This window comes from Psittacula echo (assembly GCF_963264785.1).
Source record: "Psittacula echo genome assembly, chromosome: 9".
Classification (NCBI taxonomy): Eukaryota; Metazoa; Chordata; class Aves; order Psittaciformes; family Psittacidae; genus Psittacula; species Psittacula echo.
The window spans coordinates 23,228,377-23,251,118 of NC_137745.1; the positions used below are offsets into that span (position 1 = coordinate 23,228,377).

Consider the following 22,742-nt stretch of genomic DNA (forward strand, 5'->3'; position numbering starts at 1 on the left):
TCTCAGGATACTTGTTTATGGGAGCAGCATTCACTGCTGCTTGTGGTGATATCAGTGCTTTGGCTGGGCTGTAGAAAGATTATTCAGCTGCTGGAATGCTTTTCCCTAGGGCTACGGTTGGGTTGGTGGGTGTCAGCCCTGCCAGTTGTGCTGTGCCATTAGAGTTCAGGCACGGGGGTAGGTAGGACTGTGCTGTTCAGCTCAGCAATGAGAAGGGATGCTTAAGGCCTGTGACTCCTGGAAATAAAGCTGTATAATCTTGTGTGCTTGTCCTGAGCACCATGCCTCCTGCCTGTGTGCTGCAGCTGCATGTGGCTTGCATGTCACCGCAGCTGCTTGTGCTGGTTCCAGTGTGTGTGTGTTTAGGGTGTATCTGTGGGTGCACAGATGGGGTTGGGAGGCAGTTAAGATCAGTGGAACTAATTCTCTTCATATCTTTCACTGTTTAACAGCAGAAGATGATTGCTGTGACTATAGTTGCAGTATCAGTTTTGGGTAGAGATCAGGAGGTGGGAAGCATGTCTAACCCTGTAGCTAACCTCCTGCTCCTCAGACTCTCACCTCAGTAGGAAATCTCCTGCTTCTGAACAGCAGAGCCAGGACCTTGGCCTATTTTCCATCTTTCAGTGGTGCAGCACCTCTGTATTGGCATCATTCCTCCCATCCATTGCTTTCCCAGAGCCCTGCTGACTCGAGCCTGGCAGCTCTGCTCTGTTGGCTGCATGGCCAAGGGCAGTGGGTAGCTGCAACAGGAGAGGAGGTGCATGGCTGCCTGTGGCACTCCCTGCAACCCGCTGCAGGAGGAGAAGGGTCCTGCTGGGTTCGCTGCTTACCTGGGTGTCCAGGCAGCTCCTGGGGCCATCTCTTTGCCATTCTGCACTGATGGCACAAGTACCTGCTGTGTGCTTGCAGCATGTGTGCAAGGCATTGCTGAGGACACGTTTTACACCTTTGCTTCTGGGTCTTGCCATGGCAGGGAGCAGAGGGTCAGCTTAATGTGTAAGAGGAGGCCCAGGAAGGGATGCTGGCACCCATGGCACATGGGAGGCTGATAGCTGCAGATTCCTTATCTCCTGCCTGCCAGCAGCTCCCCTCCGAGATAAGAGGCTGATGGAGCCTCAGGTTCATTCCTGAACCTCTCTTCTCTCTCCCTTTGCTCAGATTTTCTTTTTCTGCTTCAATTTTCTGAAGCACATCACCTCTGAGGAGTTCTCTGCTGTGAAGTCGCAGAGGTAAGGAGCTTGTGCCGGCTGCTGCATGGGCTGCAGAGCCAGGGAGCTTGTTAGTGCTGTTCCTTTGGGGAGATGGAAGCCCTGGTGTCCTGGCCCAGTTTTCCTTAATTTATTCTGCACTCTGAAGGCTGCAAAATGGGGCAGAGGCTTGTGAGGGGCCGTGTTGTGCTCTGAAAAACTGTCCATGCTGAAACGTGCTCTCTGCTTAATGACTGCCCGTGGCTGCTGTAGCACGGATGAAGCCAGAGCTGTGTGCTCTGCCTCAAGCAGGCTGCAGGAAGCTCCACCAGGCACTGCTGGGGGGAGCGGGCTGGCTGGTTCTTTAACATTAAATCCCTTCCTATGTCAGGAGGGGCAGAAAGAACCAAAGCCCACCCAGGGGGCTCTGAATAAGCACCTGTGTGCCCACAGCCTGTTGCCACCCTCTCAAAGCACAGGGCTGGGACTGTGCGGACAGTGGGATACTGCACAGCAGCCCCATCCCCTCCCCTCTGCCCATGCCCAGCTAACTCCCCACTGCTCTCATCCGCCCTGTGCTGCAGAGATGTGGCTGTGGCCTGAAGCGTGCCCGAGGTAACTGTGTCTTTCCTTCCCCAGAAGGAAGAGTTTGCCACCTGGCTTCACCCTGGAAGAGATCTGCATGCTCAGTGAGTGCTGCTGCCAAGCTTCAGCACCCATGGGTGCTGGTAATGGGTGATCGCTTGGGGGCTTAGGTTCCCAGCATCAAGGTGACTACACATGGGTATGCTTCCCTTGGGGCCTTGCACCAGCACAGCCACAGAGCATGTGGGAACTGTGTTGCTTAGAGGGAGAGGAAGTGAGGCCAAGCTGGCCTTTGGGTACCTCTCTTTTGTTTTCTCTAGAGCAGAGAGACCGAGGCAGCACCACGAGTCTGAGCAGTGACTTCTCCCTGGGGATGGAAAGTTCCCCTGGAGCAGCCGGGAGCTTCACCTATGAAGCAGTGGAGCTGATGCCAGCAGGAGCACAGGCTCAAGCAGCATGGTGAGGAGATACCCACTCAGTGGATAACAACAGGAGCAGGCTCTGAGCATGGTAGAAAAGATGCTTCTGAAGTCCCTCGCCCTCCAGGTCTGCTCTCTGTGGCCTGGGTTCCTTACAGTGGAGGGGGGAGTTTGTCAGAGGCTTTGCTGTAACTTGTGCCACAAAGCTTCTGCACCAAGAACTGGAGACCAACCCATGTTAAAGACTGTCAGGCTCCTGTAGGGATGCTCCTGAAGTGTGTCCCCTGATAAGAGTAAAGCATCTGTGTTTCCTTTTCATTGTTCCTCCAGAAATGATTTCATTACTTCTGAAAGTTGGTTCCAAACTACCAGAAAAATCACATTTGGCAGCAGCCTCCCCAGGGAAAAGTGGAGTCAGTTTTGCTGCCCTAAAATGAAGCTTAGTTTATGGAAGAGGTTATAGAGGGGAGTGTCTGCAGTTAGTGGTAGGCGGGCTGGGTGGCCAAGAATCCCCTCTAAGCTTTAGCCCCTCTGCCAGCACAAGGTGCGAGCGGAAAGCAGGTTGCTGCCTTTAGTGCTGCTTAGAGATACTTCTGAGGGACAATATGGAATTCTCAATGCTCCCTCTTGATAGGGGATCATATCAGACCCTGCTGGGAATGCAGGTGGCTGCGTGGAAGTGAGGGCTGGGGAGGTGTCTGGGCACTGCTGCTCTGGGATGGGCGTTGTGCTTTGCTTGTGGAGTTTCTGGTGCTGTTTGGGGATTCAGAGCCTTGCTGCAGGGTTGCCCCTCTCAGTTTAATTTTTCTCTCCCTCAGCACATGTGAAGGCACTGTTTTCTATTGCAATTATTTTAAATTAAAACTGGGTTGTGCTGGAGGCAGATGGAATTCCTCGGGGACTGAGCCTGCAGCCATGCCAGTGGCAGCAGCCATAAAGCACATTGTGAGTCAGTTTATAAACTGCTGAAGAGGGGAAGAGAGACGCTTCCTGGAGGCTCACAAAATGGAGATGGAGAGTCCCAAACTGCATTTGCCACGTGGGCAGCAGAGTCCTCTTGAACACACAGAGCCTGTCAGTCCACAGTGAAGCGACTGCAGCAAGTAGAGAACAGCTTTCCAGTTGCTTGGCTGCAGGATGGGAAACTGGACACACTTCTGTTGCTCTGAGTGCTCAGGACATACAGGCTAGATCCTGCAGCACAAAGTACACATTTTCCCAAGATGTGAAGTGACTGGAGTGTGCTGGAATAGATCTGATGCACTTACATGTATCAGGGCTTGATTTTGTGATGTGTTTTCTAACTCTGGTTCACTTTCTTTCCTGCTGAGGGCATCAGGCTGTGTTGATGTTAGCTGCTGCTGCCACAGGGATGGTTTAGGCCAGTGCTATGGGCATGAGCTTGGGGAAAGGAACATTGTGAGCCTGTCCATGAGTGCTTAGCATGGGTCTTGCTGCAGGCTGTTGTAGTCCAGAGAACAGATAGATCTTGCCACAAGCTGGGTGCATAGTGTAAGTAGAGAGAGGAGGGGACGTGCTTCATTGTGCTGCCCTGAAAGCAGAGTGGCCTCAAGGTCTCTTTGCAGGGAGAGGCATTTGGTTTTTAGCTGTACAAGCCTGTTTCTGCAGGCTGTGCAGCTATGTTGGCAGCTATGATAACATGAGATGAATAATGCTTGAGAGAGGCTGTGGTGTGATGTTTGAGGGTGGACACACTTCAAGAAATGAAGAGAGGATATCGTGCTTTCCACTGTACAACGAGCCTGTCTTTAGCTGCACTTGCTGACAGTGCTTGATATCTCAAAGCTAAGATGCCCGACCAGATTCCAGGAAGAGCAGCTTAATGCAGCAATGGACAGTGAATCACACCTGAGAATGAACGTGCTGGCTAGAAAAGAAGCCGGAGCAGTCTGGAGCTGTAAACACAGACAGAAAGAGCACTGAGATGCAATTGCAACTGGAGTGACTGTCAGCTCTGAGCACATGCTCAGAAGTGTGGTCATCTTCCCCTGCAGGGAATCACTACAAGGGAAAATACTACCGGTGTTGCATCCCTGTCACCCTCATCAGTACGTGTGAAACACCCACCTGGGCTGAGCTCCTGGGCTGGTACATTCTGTAGAGTCAGAGCAGATTGAAATGGTCTTTCCCTGCTGGGAGGCCCCTTGCTTGAGGCATTTTTGCAGCTAGACTAAACAAAGCCATTGCTGTATGCGTGTGGGCTGGTGCATTCTCCTGTCGCTGATTTCCAGGTCACATGGATGGGCATCTATAAAAGAATGGGCTAAGATGGGTTGAGCTCGGTGTACCCCCTCTCTGAGTGGTTACTCGTGGTTCCCTGGGAGGGAGGAGGACAGGTTCAATGAGAACAAGAGCTTGTAGCTGCTGGGGTAAAAGCCAGGCTGTGGTGGAGTGCATGGGAAAGCCACTGTTCTCATCCAAGTCCTCTATCCCACAGGAGGAAGAGCTGTGCGTCGTCACCACAAGCTGTGCTCTGGAGCAGGGCACAGCAGTCTGAAGATAGGCTGCCTTCCTCAGGGATGGTCGAAGTCAAGTCCTCCAGCTCCTCCTCCTCAACCCATTCTGATAACTTCCTGAGGATTGGAAGCAGCCCACTGGAAGTGCCCAGATCCAGGTGAGATGGGATGGAGTAGAGCATCCCTCAGCAAAATGAGTGTTTGCTGAAGAGAGTGCAGGGCTGCACTTGCGTGGCTCTGAGAACCCTGGAGCACATCTTTGTATCTACAGATGAGCATCAAGAGGTGTTTTCCTCTCTAACCTGACACTATGTGAAATGCTGGCCATTAAACACAGTAACTCCTGCCTCAGCCTATTTAGAGGAGTGAGGAACTGTGCCAGTAACAGCTAGGTGTCTGTTCTGCCTGTCTTCAGTGCTTGCCTCGACTCCATGAGCTCTGACTTCTCTGCATCCTGCATGCTTGGAGCTCACTTTCTCTGTCAGATGCATCCACAGAGATTTGAAATGGCCGTGTTGTGTGGGAGACGAAGCCTTTCGAACAGAGCAGACCTCACCCTGCATCTGTCCTGTCCCGCTTTCCACCTGCTGACCTCCTGACTCTGCAGGTTGGAAAAACCCTCTGGGGGCTGCTGGCAAGCAGAGGTGGAATCTGCTGGGAGCAAGCTGGGAGCGCTGTGCCAGTGCAAAGGATTCCGCTCGGAAGGCTGGTGTGTTCCTGCTGGGCAGCCAGGGAATGGGGACCCTGGGCCTGAGCCTAATCTCATGCCATAACAAAGGATATTCTGGCACCCTTCTGCAGTCTGATGCTGCAGTAGGGCAGAGTGGAGCGGAGAGCTAGGCGAGGGAAGAAAGAACAGAGCCTGTGGAGCAAACACCATGTGTGTAGGCCGACAGGGGATAAAGAGGCTCTTAGATAAGAGGTTGCTGTTAACAGCATCAAAAGCTTGTGTAGTCTCTGCAGGTTTTCCAGTGAGTCTTTTTCTAGCGATTCCCTTCGGAAACAGCCACCAGCCAAATTTTAGTACCCATGGAAAACTAAATGACAAACAAGTAAAGCATAGAAAATGCTGCTCTAGTGGAAGGTGTCCCTGCCTGTGGCAGGGGTTGGAACTGGATGAGCTTTAAGGTCCCTTCCAACACAAAGTGTCCTGTGTTCTATCAAATTTATAAGATTTTCTTACCAAGTGTCTTGATTTCAGCAAAAAAAGTCAGTCTGAAAGGTTTCATACGTGATGCCAACTGTTCTCCCAGGAAAGGAGATCAATAGGATGGTGTTGAGTTGTTGCTGGGGCCCACTGTAAGACAAAACAAATCTCCCAAGAAGAGAATGCTCTCAAGAAAAGAAGCCAGCTTGTCTTGGGGCTGCTTTTGTTTGTGATGGTAGTGCCACGATTCCTGTGTGTGATCTCATGCCGTTCCCAGGACCTGACAGGCAGTTCAGAGCAGGGCTGGCAGTGAGCTTGCAGCAATGCTCATGATGCTGCAGCCTGACTCTGCTCTGTGAGAGCAAAGAGGAGAAACTGCATAGGCAAAGGAGCAGCACGGGAAGAGGCTGTGTCTGGCTGAGGTGTCTGTCAGCTCTTGGATGATTACTGCCCATTGGTGTCAGGTATTCAGAACCGGCACCCCCAGGGCTTGAAGCAGCAGGCAAGCATGGTGGGGAAGCTTGTTTTATCCAGGCCAGAGCTGCTGGGGGTGGCTTTTCCTTATGCCAAATAACTATTCCTGAGGAGTTGCAGTATTCTGTCAGTGTAAGAGGTAAACATTCTGTGAATTCCACTATAAACCTTTTGCTGACCTTTATTATAGCTTCTACCATGGTATAAAGCCTTTAAATCCCTTCAGCACAGCAAGGTTGCACCAGTCCACTCTAAATCCTTGTTAAATTTGTTAACATAGCTGGGCTAGAGCAAAGTACATGATGGGGGAATAGGGGACAAAAAGGGGAGCAAACCCCTTGTGCAGCCTGGAACCAAGGGGATGGGGGAAGCGAATCAGTTGTGAAGCCAAAGGGGTGAAATGAGCAGCACATAAAGGTGGTTATCCTGCTGCACTTGTGCTGGCTGAGGACGGCACCCCTATATGCTCTCCATCTCTGGTGTCACCTGGGTTTGCCCTGTTCCCTGCGTAGGCTGGAGGGAATAAACCTAGAGACCCTGCAGGGAGAGGGAGGAATTGTCAAGGTGAACTGAGCTGCTCTTTCAGACACAGTCTTCTGGCACCTTCATGCTCCTTTGCCTCCTAGTCCATTGCCAGATCAGTCAGACTGTGCCCTGCCTGCCTCCCTGCTGACAGCTCTGATAGCTAAAGACAGACACTGACATGACCTGCATGTTTTGGGGGCTGAACATGGTGTGTTTTCTCCAGAGAGAGAGGTTATGTCACTCCACCTGGCTTTAGTCTCCCTGCTTGGACTGTTAGTCTGAATTTGTCTGGTGAGCTCCATGCAGCTGATGGATATCACAGTACCTTCAGCCACCATTTTCCATCCTAAAGGAAAGGATGAGTCCATTTCTGCGAGGAGAAAGAATGCATCTGTGATGGAAGGAAGAGTTAAATTCTGTCCCTTCACCCCCTGAGAAATGGTGGCAGTAGGATGGAAAGGCTGGAGCACAGAGATCAGGATGCCAAAAATACCTTTATCTCCACAGTGCTGCTGGCAGGTTAACATCCAAGGCTCTCGAGATGAAGAAACTACTGTACTTGACTTCCTAATCTTCTGGTTGTGTGGCCATAGCAACAAAACACTTAAACCACTGCAGCAGCAGTTGGGGAAGAATGGTTGCTTGTAAAATGCCAGCAGGCACCCTCCAGGTAGTTCACGTGAACAGCCCAGTCCGACTGCTGGCGGGCAGGGGAGATCCACAGGGACTGGGGAGGCAAACCAGCAGAGAGGGATGAGCAGAGGCCGGAGGGGAGCTGGGGTGTCCCAAAGGAAGCCAAGCCCCTGTCCTGACTGGGCTGTGTCAGCAGCCTGCTGCTGCCATCACCTCACCAGCCTGAGTCCTGCTCTGATCCCAAGGTCCTGGATACCCATAAATCCCAGGATGGCTCTTGTTAGACAAAGCATTACAAAGGCAAATTCCTAGCAGTTTTTTTAGCTTATCCCAACATGATGGTAAGGTCACATCTGCTGAGGGTAAACATGCATGAAGATCCTGCATAGATTATTTGTGCTCCTTGTTCTGCAAACAGAGCTCTGAGAATGGCGGATAGTGTGCATTGAGTTGCAAGTGGGTAGCAGCTTGCAGACCATGTTCTGTGTTTGCAGTTGATACTAATAGTCTAAGTGTCCCATGACACTGCAGAAAATCCCTGTATCTGTGTCAGGGATTTGGCCTGTGTGTCCATTGCACTAATGTGGATTAGCAGCTGGATAATCTTTGGTTGAATGTGCTTTTGCTAAGGTAATTAAACAAAACGCAGAGAGCAGCGATGTGAAGAGTCGAGATCTGCTTTGGTCGACAGCCACAGAGAACTCCCTTACTTAAAGGGCTGCAGATGGCTCAGCTGAGGGTCTGGTGGGAGCACAGTGAGCACAGAGGGCAGAGAAGCTGCTGTCCCTTGGCTCTGGGTGTTGTGTTGATAGTGATAAGTCTGCATGCACACTGTGCCTCGCTCCTTACAGCCACCTGGCATGGAAAGCTGTACCCGTGATAAGATGGCTCGGGATAGCAGGCGCAGCAGGACAGGAATTGTTTACAGGAATGTTTTCTGGAATTCCTGCATGACAAAACAGGCTTGCTGGCTGGCACATGACTGTGCTGCAGTGAGAAATGGATGTGCTCACGGAGGACTGGCTGCTCAGGCTGGTACGGCACTAGCACAGCCTGTAGATAGCTGCCTGGGATTCAGCCAGGGCTCTCAGTACAGCTCTCTGCCAGGTCCTCCTTGCCAACGCTTCCCACGCAAAGGTAGGAAGCTCTGCCCTTAACTCCAGGTCTGCCTGTGCCTGTGGTACCTCCTTCACGCTTCGGTTTGGAGGCACAGAGCATATGCTGGCAAGTGAGCTGCTTCCCAAATAGTCCGAGGTGTGTGGAAATGTGGCAGGTGAGCGGGGGCAGCGCAGGGCAGGATGAGAGCGTAGCTGTTGGCACTTGGCACTCCTCTCAGTTATGGATTAGGAAAAGGAAGGATCCCTGAGTGCTGCTCTGCCCCCAGCGTTGGCTCTCCTCTGACAGGCGAGCGTCCGTGTGCTCTGAAATACTCTTTTCTATGCAGCATGTTGCATGGGAAGCACTGACCTAATTAAAAGGAACTATTCCAGGCTAGGAGTTGCCAGTTTATGGCCTGCTAGAGGTCCTTCCTTGTGTGAAGGAACAGCTTGCAGCTCATCTCTGTTTTGCTAGTCTAATTTTGTTAATCTTGCACTTTTGAGGGAGTTTCTTCCCACTCGTGGACCTGAAGAGGTGGGTGTGTGAAGCTCACTTTCATTCTTTTTCTGTCTGCCATTGGATGTCTGTGGCAGAGCCAGTGACTTGAAGACTTGCTGTATCTCATCTCCTCTAACCATGTCAGCTTTGCCATGGGCATCGGCTGCTGGCCTGGCCCCAGAGTCATCCCATGGCTGCAGTGTGTTGCAGACGTGTTGTTCTTACAGGCTTGGGGACTGGGGCTGCTGTCTCAGCAGCCCCAACTTGCTCTGGGGGCTTCACTGAAGCCCTTTTTGGGCCTTTGCAGCAAAACTTTACAGGGAGCCTTGAGGGATAGAAGCAGCAGGAAGACTTTCACCTCTGGTGTTGCCTGGATTGCATTGGGATGGAGTCACCCTAGAGATGCGGTCTTGGGCTCAAGCCTAGCTCAGCGTTTAAGAAGCTCTGCTGCCCTTGCAGTGCAAACACAGGTTTTCCCATGCCTTGCCTTCCCTGCCTGTCTCACCCAGCCTTGGCCCTGCTGTCTCTCGAGGCTGTTGAAGGTGCTTTCTGGTTGTGACACTTCCTCAGGAGCCTCCCTTGCGAAGGTGTTGGGGATAGAGGGGGAAGTCTGCCAGAGCCTCAGCTCTGCTGGTTTGGCTCAGATACCTGAGCCAGGAGACATCACCCGGACTTAGTGCAGTCAGTCAGTTTGTTCAATGAATTGACTGCTGTTTATTCTGCTGCCTGGAGGTGAGGCACAGAGTTGGCTGCCTTGAGCTGCTGCACTCCAGTGCTGTCAGGTTAGATGTAAGCTGACTAAGTTTGCACAGCCTTGACAGGGCTGGGGACCCCAGGAAGGGTTGGTTAGAGAGCTCCAGAGCCACTGAGGGCCAGCCTTGCAGGAGGTACACGATGCTTTTATCAGCCTGTCCAAGAAAGGATTCAAGAGGTGACTTGATCCACTTCCAAGAAGCGGGTGTAAGATCCATCTAATCTTCGCTGACAACCATGGAAAGTGACCAGGAGCTGGAAGCTGAGGCCAAAGTAGGAAACTATTTTCTGTTCACCTTCTTTAGTACAGACTTATCTGACCAGTGTGGTTGATGATACTGGGCAGAGGCACATTTTTACTGGGGCCCTGGATCGTGTCTTTGCTTGCCATGTAGGCACAGTCTCCCAGGCAGGCTCCTGATGCTGCTCTCCCTCTGTCAGAGGGAGATCCTGGAGATCCTGCTGTAGCTCAAGCCCTCCTCTGCCATCCACTTGCCCTCCTCAAAACCTGTGTTTTCGCCTGGCCACAAAGCTCTCCTCTGCTCAGCAACCGTTACTTTTCTGACAGAATCATGTCCCTGACTCCTTTCAGCCTGAGCCTGTTGCCTATCGCCTTCTTCACTGCTTTAGCTCAAATTCTTGTCACTGTGTGTGACACTCCTGGTTCTCCTTTCTGGCTGCGCTGTACTGTCAGGGAGGTGACATCCTCCTCTTCCCTCTGCACTGAAGCAGTGTTCCTCTATGCTTCTCTCTGGCTTCCTGCACTCTTCCCACTGTGCTTCCAGGATGGCACCGTGCTCTGAGCCCGAGCACTCTGCCTGCTCTCCTCCTTCACACTGAGTTCCTTGGCTTTCTCTTGCAAAGGCAGGGAGAGGGATAGATGTCACTGAGCAGCTGCTCCCTTTCCCTTCTGAATTCCTGCACCCAGAGGAAGGTTATCGCTGACAGATCTCCGAAAGGTCTTTCTAACAGTATCTGCTGCAGTTCTGCTTTCAGGGAAACACCCCTGGTCTTGCTGTGGCATTTCACACTCCAGGAAAAACAGCTTTTTGCATGAAGGGGTTGACCCAGTGCACTGAACCTGACCGCTCTGTTCATCCAGCAGCCAGAGGACAAGAGCTGTGCGAGGCAGGTGAAGCTCTGCTCTTCCTGTTTGCTGCTGTGATGCCCTTCCAGAGCCTGAACTTCCAGACAGCCCTGGAACTGCAGCTGCAGGAGCATCAGCCCTGCGATGGGAAGCTGACAGACAAGGAGCTCAGGACCATGTTTCAGACTTCTCAAACTCAGCTGTATTGATCAGACCAGTTAAAGGGCAGGCTTGGAATTAGACCGAGATGGCAAATAGGCCTCCTGCTGTGCATCCCCCGGCCCCAGCCTTCCCTTCCAGTCTCTCTGAGGCCCTTCTTGCTGTGGGAGATCCTGTCTGTGTAGCTGCTCTCCTGGTCCCTTGGGGAGCAGCTGCAGTGCGCCACTGCTATTCTTAGCATGAAGACAGCGTGCGAGTACCTGGCCCAGCAGAGCTGGAGCTGGAGCACTGCTCCCTGCCCAGCAGATCTCAGATAAATTATCCAGAAGATCTCGGGAGTGTGTAATTGAGTAGGTCTGCCACAGGCTGTGCTCCCAGCGATGGACACTCTGCTGTGCAGCGGGGCTCAGTAACTGCTTGTTCCCCAGAAGCCGGGAGCTCTGGGTTGTCACAAGTGATTGTGCCCTCTCTCAGATTTTGGAGGGACTCCTCAGATTCAGTTACAGGATTTCATGCTTCCTGCTTTCCTGGTGGGAGGCTGCATACCTCAAACAGTTATCCCCCGCTTGGCTATTTTTCCTATCCTAAAGATGTTTTTGCCACCTCATTTCTGGTGCAGTCCATTCTTCTAACACAGGAATGAAAAGATCCCCAGAAGCTGGGGTGGTGCCTTGGGGCCATCTTGAGCAGTGACTGGCTCTGTTCAGATCTGGTGTTAGTTCTTCCAGAGTGAGCTGTTTTCTAATGGACCAAGCATCAATAAGTCTTTTTCAGCACTAACCAAGCACAACCTTGATTCTCCATCAGGCCTCGCCGCTGCCCTGGCATGTGCTAACAGCTGCAGCAAGCCGCAGGGGGATGTCCCTTGTAGAGCACGACGTCCCCGTCTGCGAGGGATTCAGGGCAGGACACGCTGCTGCATCTCACTAACGGGTTTCACAGTCTGCATGGCCATCTGCTCCCCGCTGCCTCTGTCCAGCTCCCGGTGCGCTCCCGCTGCTCTGCAGCCAGCTTGGCTCTCCCTGGGCTTTCAAAGGACAGGCCTGGCCCGGGGCCCAGCCGGAGCAGCGTGTTGCACCCTGGTGCCGGGTGTCAGCGCTGCTGGCTGGCAGCCCGGCTGGCGGCAGCGCTGGGTAAAGGCTGTGGCTGCTGGCCTGACTGACGGCGCCGTGTCCCTCTCTCTCTGCCGCAGATCGGGGGACCACTCTGTGCCCGGATCTTCCGTTTCCACGGACTTTGGCAGCTGGCAGATGGTGACAGGGTGCGGCAGCATTCGGGAGCAGGCAATCCTGGGCGCGGACGCCTCTCTCCCGTGCAGCTTCCCGGATGAGTTCCCGAGCACTTGCCTGTAAGTGTCTCAAACGCAGCATCTCTCTCCTCGGGGCACTCTCTCGGCTGACTGCGAGCGCTGGAACTTGATCACCATGGCACTTCCGAAGAAGACAGTTAACAAACTGTCCTGTCTTCCCTGCCTTGATGCTTTCCATCCACAAATTCCATCGCTGAGCACTCTTTGCTTATGCTGAACTGGGAAGAAACCAGAGTTTTCTCTGCCTAATGATTGGGGGGGACTTTGCTTTCTGTAGGAAGAAGAGGCTTTTCTTTCTTCCCTGAAGATGCTGAATTTGGGCACGATTGAGTGCATTTGAGGATGCATGCTTGTCAGGACAGGACTGCTAACCCAGATTTACTTGCTTTTGGATCCTGCTCATCTCCGTCTCCGCGCTGGGGTCAGATCCTTGCTGCAATAAGAGAGGGGCTTTTCTTCTGTAGCCCCAGTTTTGGCTGACCACACAGCATCATTTGCAGGGGCTGCATGTGGCCAGTGCAGAGCGGCAGAAGCCGTGCATTCTGCCATGTGAAGTGGCTGGGGGGCAATGTTGTTCTCCAAATAGAAAGCCACCTCTGTGGAAGCTTGAAAGACAGGAGATGCACTTTAATTGCTGTTAGAGGAGAACCTTGGCTTGTGCCTTCAGGCTGCGAACTCTCAATCAAGAAACTGAAATGGCAGATGAGGAGCTGCTGCTTGATAGCTGGGCAAGAGCTGTGCTGACAGACCGGGCAGTCCCTTACCGAGATCCAAGTACATGCTTGGAAGGCAGAGGGCAAGTGATGTGAAAACCAACATCTGCTATGGGACAGGCTAACTGCCTTCTCATGTGGCTGTGCCACTGAGCAGCTGCCCCCAAGTTATGGTGAAGATACAAGACCCATGAATTGGCAGAGGAAAATGTCACAAGAGATGTGGGCATAGCCTGGCTGGGATTTGGTCTCCTGCTTTCCTGAGGATACACTGAGCTGCTCCTGCAGCTGTTTGGAGAAGGATGGGCATCTGAATTAGTGACTGCTTTACTGTGTCCTGGATCTGGCAGTGCTTGGTGGCTGCTGATCATGAGCGAGTTGGTGCTGCTCTTGGAGCTGGATCTAACATCAGAATAGGGAATTCAGTGGAGAAACATGAATGGAAGTTGAGCTCTGAATCTGCCTGTGCTGAGACCACGGGCACATGTGATGCTTGGGACAGCCAGCTTCAAAGGGAAGGGAACAGCAGCAGTGCTGCAAGTGCTCTGCCCTGTTCAGCTCCTCACTAGAGCTGTGGGGTGCTGTGGGCACCACTCAGGGAGTGCTGGACCAGGCGCTGTGTGGAAGGGATGGAATATTCCCAGGGGTGTTGTGTTGAGCTTAACCCAGGGCCTTTCCTCTCTCTCAGCTCTGCATCAGCTCTGTTTGCTCAGGAGCCCATTGTGGCTCCGGGCTTTATCCCAGTTTTTCACAGCCCAGCACAGTATGAGGGTTTTGGAAAATTAAATTCCATTTAAGTTCCCACTTTACATCTCAGCTGGCAGCAGCTCCACGAAGGTACGCTTGTCACAGCCTACTTCTTGTGCTTGTGTGGGGCTTGTCAGGGCTTACTTTGTGCTGGGGCTTTGACAGCCTCCTCTCATCCTGCACCCCAAGCTGCAGACGAGCGGGTAGGAAGTGTAGCAGGGCAGAGTTTGGCAGGGAAGCAGGACCTGCCTCCCTGGTTGAACTGCTCCAAGCCCAACGCAGCCAGCCTGCAGGGCTTGGTGGCAGGCAGTGCCGGGCTCCTTGACCTCAGAGCGTCTCACTCTAGGAAAGAAACCTAAAAACCTAAATACCAAACCTGCCCTGGAAAGAGGTGCGAGAGCCAGAAACCACGGGGCCCAGAGGCTGCACGCCCTCGCTTACCTCTGCCTGTGACATTTCAGATCACTCCACTCGGATACAAACAAGTCCTGCTTCCCTGCAGCTTATTTTTACTGCTGGCAGGTTTGTGAGTTCCACGTCCTAATTAGGTTGCCAAAAAAGCATCTTTTTAATGTGTTTAGATGTGTTGCCTCTATTTTTTTTTTTCTCTTTGCCCTCTGTCTTCTCTTTATTATCAGACACTGTAAACAGCGGCCTGGTTGGCTGCCTCGGCACCGCTTGCTGTTTATAGCCCTCCCACCAGATCCTCTTGCTGCTGTTTCCGGACCGAAGCTGTTGGCTGTGGGTGGTTAACACTTCCATTCAAATGAGCTGTGCCAATTTATAGCCAGCCCAGGCGCTGGAGAGATTAAAGAGAATATTTGATGGGGAAGGTTCGCGCTGTGCCCTTGGAGTGACCTTTGAGGAATGGCTTGTTCTCTCTGGGAACCACCCCGTACATCGCTGCAGCAAGGACCGGAGTGCTTGGAACAGCCGCCTCTGAGCCCTGGTCTTGCTTTTTCACTGCTCCCTTGGCTGAAATAATCTCTTTCCCTCTGCTCTCATCCCTCTGCCCACAGGCAGATGCATGGATGAGCTGGAGAGGAGAGCAGGTCCTGGGGGAAGCCGTGCCCTACTCTGCACGCAGCCCTCCTGTTTGCAGAGAGCAGACGTGAAGCACTGCTCAGCTCTCCTCTTTCCACGGCTGGAGCCCTCCTTGGGGCTTTTGTCACCTTCTCTGCCTCCTCTCATCACCCCTTCCCCACTGCTGGCTGTGCTGGGGCCAGTGGATGTGAGGGATGGCCACAAATAGGTTGGAAGTGATTGTCCAGACATAGCACATGTGGCCAGGCTCCACCTGAGAATGCTAGTGAGGATGGGAGGGAGCTGGCACAGGGGCTGACATCAGTGTGGGGAAGGCAGCACTGTCGGTATGAACCATGGCCTCAAAGCACTGTGGTTGTGATGGGAGAAACTGGGGGGGTGGTGAAGGAGGAGACCAAGGGGAGAGCAGGAGCTTGGGGCTGAGAGGCTCCATGGGAGAGCATTGGGTTGTGTTGGACAAGTCATGGAGGCAACCGCTCCAGTGGGGCCTTTTGGAGCTGGTGCTGCCTTGGCCATCGTTACCAGCTGAGCACAATGGCCCTGCTGATGCTGCGGACAGAGCCCCAGCCCTGCTGCCAGCCTCCTGCCCCACACTGGGAGTGGGAGCTGGGATAGGGAGAGGGATGCTGGCCTTGCTGACCTCCCCCTTCTCTCTCCTAGGCTGGTGTCGGCGAGTGACCGCGAGTCCCGGCTGGAAGAAGTGCGTTCCTCCTTCCTGGCCAGCTACAGCCGCACCATCGGCCTCAAGGCCGTGCCCCCCAGCCCCTCGGGGGCCATCGGGGGCCTCCTCGAGCAGTTCGTGCGAGGTGTGGGACTGAGAGGCAGCAGCACGCTCTGAGCACAGGAACCAGTGCCTGGACAACCGGGGCTGGCAGGACCCGTCCTTGGCCGAGCCCCGGGACCCCCCTTCTTGGTGCGGGCACCTGCAGCACCCACCACCGGCTTCCCCCTGCCTGGGGCTGGGGGCTCGGGGGGGCTCCGGCCCATCTCTGCTGTAAATCCCCCCAGTAAACCCCCCGAGCTGTGCCCTCTCCTGCCTCCTGTCTGGGTTCGGGCTGCGGGAGCTCGCTATTAATAGCCCGGCCCACGCTCCTGGAGCCGCGGCACCGAAATAGCACCGAGCCGGGACCGGGAGGGAGCCCCGGGCGGGGCGGGGATGGGATGGGATGGGGAGGAGGGCGGGGAGAGGGGATGAACCGGCGCTGGAGCGGGCTGGGGAGCGGAGCTGGGTCCGCGGCCGGGGGTTCCCGCTGGGGCTGAGCCGTCGCGGGTCGGGCCGGTCACGGGTGCCGGTCCCCGGGGCGGTGCTGCCGGCGGGGCCGGGGCTCTGTGCCGTGCTGTGCTGTGCCGTGCCCGCCCCCAGGCGCGCCCGCCTCGGCGGCGCGGGAGGAGGCGGCGCGGAGCAGCGGCGGCGCCCGGGCGGGGATGGCGTCTCCGGGAGCGCTGGAACCGGCGACCGGCAGCGTGCCGGGGACCAAGGTGGAGCTCACCGTGTCCTGCCGGTGAGCCGGGAGCCGGGCGGGCCGGGGCAGCGGGCGGGGGACTGGTGTCCGCGCACGGGGATGCGCTGCGGGGTGTCCCTATCCCGCAGCATCCCGCTGCTCCCCCGGTCTCGGGAGATGGAAGGGGCGGGCTTCGGGTCCCCCTCGCTCCGTGGGCACCGCTGAACACTCGATTTGCACCCGTGGGGAGAGGTCCCGTCCGCGCCGCGGGGTCCCGTGGGATGCGGCACCAGCCTCGGCTGCTCAGCGGGACCCGCTGCTCGTACCGGGGCCGGGGTGTGCGGTGGCCCCGCTCAGCGCGGTGCTCGCAGGGGGTCGGTGCTGGCTGCGGGCAGCTCCCCGGCTCTTCCCGTTCTGCCGGCTCCGTGCGAGGCGCCGGGGCCAGCAGTGGGGCAGCGCTGGACCGTGGTGGGACGGGGGCTGTAGGAGAGGTGTTGCTCGGTGCTCTGTTGGGTCCATGGGGCAAGCAGCGGCTGCTGAGCAGTGTCAGTGGCTAAATATAGCCGCAGCGAGGTACCGCTGCCCTCGCTGCCCGCAGCCGGGGGTCCTGCCCGCGGGGACCAGCACCAGCATCACCGTGCCGGGGGTCAGGAAATGCTGGTGGCTGCCCCATAAAGCCCCAAGCCCTGCAAACTCCAGTCTGCCCCTGCCAGCCCGTTTGGGCAGTGGGGTTGTGTGGCCGTGGGGCCTGGCAACGCCAGGCAGGAGCCAGGATTCACTCCTGGAGATGCCCCAAAGCATGGTCAGGATTCAGCTTCACAGCCAGGCAAGGGCTCAGGGCTGCTGGGGCAGCCTAGGGGGGTCTGTGCCCTGTGTGCCATGGCTGAGCCCCCAGCCATGCCTCAGCCCACCCTGTGTGCAAGAAGGATCCCAGTGGAGCCGCTCGCAGGCACTTGCAGCCACTGGCACTTTCCAGTGTCACACTGTGCGAAGGACAGTGATCAATGGCTCTGCTGGCAGCTGTGGAGGGCTCGGAGCTGCCCAGCCCCTGCTCCAAGTGTCTCCGTTCTTCCCAGTCCTGCGCCCTGCCATTAGCCACAGTGGGCACTCCGCCGGCGCCGGCGGCACAGGGGAAGGTTTCATCTTCTAAATGGGTTCTCTGTCATGTTCAATCATCATCAGCGTTGGGGACACTGCTCCCAGCGTGTGCTGCTGTCCCACCAAACCCTGCAGTGGGAACCAGTGTGTTCCCCCAGGGTGCCAGCGTGGCCTTCTGGTGTGATGCTATCCCATGGTCAGTGGGGAGGGCATGGGGAGCTGCTGTGGGGCTGGGTGGTGGCACTTATGGTGGCTCATGCACGGCTCTGTCCCTTCAGGAACCTGCTGGACATGGACACCTTCTCCAAGTCTGACCCAGGTGGGTGGCAGGGACAGGAAGGGTATGGACTGCACAGCACAATGGCACGGCACAACACAATGGCACGGCTCTACTCCTCTCTCCGCAGTGGTGGTCCTCTTCGTGCAGGGCTCAGGCAGCAGCGAGTGGAAGGAGGTGAGCACAGACCCTGTCACCGTGTGCCTGGGGGGCTCCCAGCCCTGTGCCACCACCAGTGTCCCTGCTCTGGCTAATCCCTGCCTGGGTTAAACAGGCCCATATGGCCACCGCATCCCTGCTAATGATCCCTCCGTTTCCATGATAATGATGCGGCCATGCCGGCAGCGCTAATCCCACACCAGGATTACTGCCGGGGCAGCAGCGATGGGGAGGGCTCTCACCCCTCTCCCTGCAGTTTGGGCGCACCGAGGTGATCGACAACACCCTGAACCCTGACTTCGTGCGCAAGTTCGTCCTAGACTACTACTTTGAGGAGAAGCAAAACCTCCGCTTCGATGTGTGAGTAAGAGCGGCTCCGCTCAGGGTGGAACAAGGCACCGAGTTGTTAATAAGTAAGGATAATAAGGATATGGCAGGGAAAAGCCTGGAGGGGTGGGAAGCAGGGCTGCGTGTCAGGGCACCCCTCAGGCACTGGCTCAAGGCTCTGTTCTCCCATCACCAGCTACAACGTGGACTCCAAGAGCTGCTCCATCTTAAAGCAGGTGAGCACAGGGTGTGCAGTGACACCCTGGGGTGACACCGTGGTGGGGCACCCCCAGGCTGTGCCCTGTGTGGGTGCTGTCAGGGGAATGCCCCTCGGAGGGCTCTAACCTGTTTCTCCATCTCTCTATGCGCCATGGGGACTGGCAGAAGGTAGGTGCTCACCATGCACCAGCTTCTGCTCTGCCCTGGGAACATGGTCCTCATAGGGGTGCCCTATGGGGCAGGTTACAGGATGGGGATAGGATACACCATGGCGGTGCAGGGTGGGTGTAGGGTGGCTCAAGGGGTGCAGGATGGGTTTGGGGAGTATGGGGTGGTGCTGTAGGGATGGGTCCAGGGCATGTGGGGTGGTTTGGGGAGGCACAGGATGAGTTCAGGGCACAAGGAGGGGACACCTGGGGGCACTGGATGGGTCCAGGGCTGTCTCTTGGGGCACAAGGTGTGTTCAGGACACTCTGTGTGTCCCCAGAGCAAGGTGATGGCAGGCCCCTGGATGATGGGGAAGATGAGGGGTGGGTGTGATAGTGGGGAGCACGGCAGGAGCCCCCGGGTCTCACGGTGCTGTATTTGGGTGCAGGACTTCCTGGGACAGGCATTTGTGGCACTGGGAGAGGTGATCGGGTCCCAGCGGGGCCGCCTGGAGAGACCCCTCACGTGAGTCACCCCATGGTGGGCAATGGGGAGTCCCACACCATGTCCCAGCCACCCCTCTCATCAGACCTCTCTGCATGGGGACACCGGCCACACTGCCGAGCACCACGATCCCCATCCCCACCTCCTGCCCCTGTCCCATCCTCCTTGTCCCCAAGCTGAGCGGGTTCCTCTGGTGCCAGGGGTGTCCCAGGGAAGCGGTGTGGGACCATCCTGCTGCTGGCCGAGGAGCTGAGCAACTGCCGGGTGAGTGCTGATGTCCCAGTACCAGCAAGGCAGGGGCTGTGTGGCCCCCTGGTCTGTGTGGCTGTTGGTGCAGGAGGCATCCAGCAGCGATGTCCCTGTCCCCAGGACATCGTCACCATGCAGCTGTGTGCCAACAAGCTGGACAAGAAGGACTTCTTTGGAAAATCAGACCCCTTCCTCGTCTTCTACCGCAGCAACGAGGACGGCACGTGAGCACCGGGGCACGGCGGGGGGGATGCGGTGCCGGCCTTACCCTTACCCTGCAGCACACCCCAACCCTGCCCCTTCCCTGCAGCTTCACCATCTGCCATAAGACAGAGGTGGTGAAGAACACGCTCAACCCGGTGTGGCAGCCCTTCACCATCCCCGTGCGCGCCCTCTGCAACGGCGACTACGACCGGTACGGGGATGGGCTGGGGACATAGCAGGGTTTGAGCATCTCTTAGGGTATGAGCATCTTTTAGGGTATGAGCTTCTCTCAGGGTGTAAGCTTCTTTAAGGTGTGAGCATCTCTTAAGGTGTGAGCATCTCTTAGGGTGTGAGCATCTCTCCTCAGCGATAGGCAGCTCAGAATTGGGTCCTTATTGGGTTTATTTTCTCCTCTTTTGCAACCCAAATTACATAAAGGCATCCCCCTCCTTTCCAGGGCCCTGCCATGACCCAAATTTCCCTCTTCCCTTCCGGCAGAGCTGCTCTGCCTGCCTGCAGGCAGGGTGCTGGCCGTGGGGCTGGCTGTCCCCGTACCCGGGGGGGTTCAAGGCAGGGGCTGTACCAGCCAGGCTGGCGGCTCACCCGCTGCCCACCTTCGCTTCCAGGACAGTGAAGATTGATGTGTACGACTGGGACCGGGACGGGAGGTGAGGCCGTGCCTGTGTGGTGGGGGGGCACATGGGGTGCCCCTCACTGGGCTGCCCGGCCACATTGACCCCACGCTCCTCCTTCAGCCACGACTTCATTGGGGAGTTTGCCACCAGCTACCGGGAGCTGTCCCGAGCACAGAGCCAGTTCACAGTGTACGAGGTAGGGCAGGGGGCAAAGCGGGGGGGCTATGGGGCACCCCACTCATGCCGGGGCTGACCCAGTTCTGCTCCCATAGGTGCTGAACCCCAGGAAGAAGTGCAAGAAGAAGAAATACGTGAACTCCGGCACCGTGAGTGAGGCTGGGTCTGCGCCCCCCAACTGTGTGTGCTGAGGGCAGGGGCCCAGGTCTGACCCCCCATTCCCGCAGGTGACGCTGCTCTCCTTCTCCGTGGAGTCCGAGTTCACCTTCGTTGACTACATCCGGGGCGGGTGAGTGGGGGCTGGGTGCCCCCCAGCTCCCTGAGATCCCCCCATGGGCAAGGGTCTCGAGGCTAGGACGGTGGTGATGGTGTAGATGCAGCTTGGGGTGACAAGGGGGTTGTGGGGCTGGGGAGGGGGTGCAGGATGGTGGCCCTGGGCTGTGGAGTGCTGGCTGGGGAAGGGGGGCTCAGGCAGCAGGTCCTGGATGGGGGGGACAAGGCCACACCGTGCTGTGGGGCCGGCAGCCTCCCTCGCTCTCCCCTTCCCCATAAGGACGCAGCTGAATTTCACCGTCGCCATCGACTTCACGGCCTCCAACGGTGAGTGCAGCCGGTGTGGGGTGTGCAGGGGAGCCCCTGTGTCTGTGGGGCAGGTGCTGATGGGTGCTGTGCTACAGGGATGCCATCCCATCCCACCTCGCTGCACTACGCGAGCCCCTACCAGCTGAGTGCCTATGCGCTGGCGCTGAAGGCGGTGGGGGAGATCATCCAGGACTACGACAGCGACAAGCTCTTCCCTGCCTACGGCTTCGGTGCCAAAATCCCACCCGACGGCAAGATCTCCCACCAGTTCCCGTTGGTGAGACCCAGATCTCCCAGCTATGGGGTGGTTGTGGTGGGGAAGGGAAACACCATGGCTGCATCCTGCATTGGATAACATCAGGAGCGTTGATCCCATTCGAAGTGCCCATCCTTATCCTTCAGAACAACAACATGGACAACCCAAGCTGTGCCGGCATTGAGGGCGTGCTGGAGTCCTACCTGCAGAGCCTGCGCACAGTCCAGCTCTATGGTCCCACCAACTTCGCCCCCGTCATCAACCAGGTTGCAGGGTGAGCACTGGGGGACTCTGTCCCTTTTGCTGTCCCCAAATGCCACTTTGGTCCCATAGTGCTGGAGGGATCCAACTCCTTGTCCCCCCATAGGACGGCCGCCCAAGTGACTGACGGCTCGCAGTACCACGTCCTCCTCATCATCACTGATGGTGTCATCTCCGACATGCTGCAGACCAAGGAAGCCATCGTCACCGTGAGTGCACTCTTGTCACCTTGGGTGAAAGCTACACTGGGTGCTACCTCTACTGCCACCCTGCCTCTGCTCCACAGGCTTCTGCATTGCCCATGTCCATCATCATTGTGGGAGTGGGTCCGGCTGAGTTTGAGGGTGAGTTGGGGACAATGGGGAATGGGGATGGTGTGGTGTTTCCATCCCCTATGGCCACCCTACTGATGCTCACTGACCCCAACTATCACCCCACAGCTATGGAGGAGCTGGACGGTGACGAGGTCCGGGTGTCTTCCCGAGGACGATACGCCGAGAGGGACATTGTACAGGTAACCCAGTCCCACCACACGAGAACGATGCTGATGTTTCCAACCAGGCTACAAACAAACTCCTTTCCCTCTAAGTTTGTGCCGTTCCGGGATTACGTGGATGACTCTGGGAACCAAGTGCTGAGCATGGCCCGTTTGGCCAAGGATGTGCTGGCTGAGATCCCTGAGCAGCTCCTGTCCTATATGAAGACCCGCGACATCAAGCCTCGCCGGGCAGACCCCCAATAGCTGCTTCACGTGCCATATGGGGACCAGGACACGTGTCACCTCCTTCCGACGGTGGCCAGGGCTTAGCCATGGAGATGTGCCCCCCGCAAGGGAGATAATCAGCTGGTCAATGGGGCTGAGACCCCCATCTTCTGGGCAGCGTGGGGCTGGATGGCCCCAGTACAAAGCGATGCCTCGGCACAACGTGGCTGGCTTGAACTGCACTGTCCCTCGGCAGCGCGGGCAGCACCGGTGCTAGGGCCCGGTTGGTGGGGGGCCACTGTGTATGTGTGTCCCCCGGGGGGGCGGGAGGCCGGCCCCGGGGCTGGCTGCATGCCGGGGGGCTCAGCCCTATAGATCCATGGGGCATGGGCTTTGCCTTGCTCCTGCCTGTGCCCCATTCCTGCCTGTGTCCTGCTCCTGCCTGTGCCCCGCTCCTGCCTGCACCACAGCCCGCCCCGCGGCCGCGGGGGGGGAGGTACCGGAGCGGCTCGACGGGTCTGTACCGCGGTATCGACTGTCAATAAACCGGTGAACCGGGGCTGCGCCGTGACGGCTCGACGGGGTCTGTACCGCGGTGCCCGCTGTCAAGAACGGGTTGAACCGGGGGTACCGGGGCAGCTCGA

The 22,742-nt window shown here is 56.5% G+C and overlaps 3 protein-coding genes across 6 annotated transcripts in view; 2 read left to right on the plus strand and 1 right to left on the minus strand.

Moving 5' to 3' along the window:
- MTMR14 (myotubularin related protein 14) overlaps positions 1 to 15,817 on the plus strand; it is a 28,718-nt gene extending 12,901 nt beyond the window's left edge. Inside the window, exons 14-19 of one of the 4 annotated variants that reach the window (XM_080625600.1) lie at positions 1,162 to 1,232; positions 1,830 to 1,879; positions 2,096 to 2,234; positions 4,653 to 4,829; positions 12,238 to 12,393; positions 15,519 to 15,817. In XM_080625600.1, the coding sequence (XP_080481726.1) occupies positions 1,162 to 1,232; positions 1,830 to 1,879; positions 2,096 to 2,234; positions 4,653 to 4,829; positions 12,238 to 12,393; positions 15,519 to 15,696 (771 nt within the window). In that variant the 3' untranslated portion in view covers positions 15,697 to 15,817. The remainder of the gene's footprint in view (positions 1 to 1,161; positions 1,233 to 1,829; positions 1,880 to 2,095; positions 2,235 to 4,652; positions 4,830 to 12,237; positions 12,394 to 15,518) is intronic. The other 3 variants (XM_080625601.1, XM_080625602.1, XM_080625603.1) reach the window with 3 other exon arrangements.
- Positions 1 to 22,742, minus strand: part of LHFPL4 (LHFPL tetraspan subfamily member 4) — an 88,723-nt gene that overhangs the window by 23,163 nt on the left and 42,818 nt on the right. The gene's annotated exons all lie outside the window — the stretch shown is intronic.
- CPNE9 (copine family member 9) lies at positions 16,284 to 22,137 on the plus strand (the record flags this gene model as incomplete). The annotated part of the gene is made up of 19 exons (XM_080625176.1): positions 16,284 to 16,360; positions 17,677 to 17,717; positions 17,806 to 17,852; positions 18,091 to 18,194; positions 18,358 to 18,397; positions 18,976 to 19,052; positions 19,232 to 19,295; positions 19,401 to 19,504; positions 19,591 to 19,695; positions 20,111 to 20,152; positions 20,240 to 20,315; positions 20,392 to 20,445; positions 20,524 to 20,585; positions 20,850 to 20,896; positions 20,974 to 21,155; positions 21,281 to 21,408; positions 21,502 to 21,604; positions 21,682 to 21,739; positions 21,836 to 22,137. 19 exons carry the CDS (start codon positions 16,284 to 16,286, stop codon positions 22,135 to 22,137), a joined length of 1,713 nt encoding a protein of 570 aa, XP_080481302.1.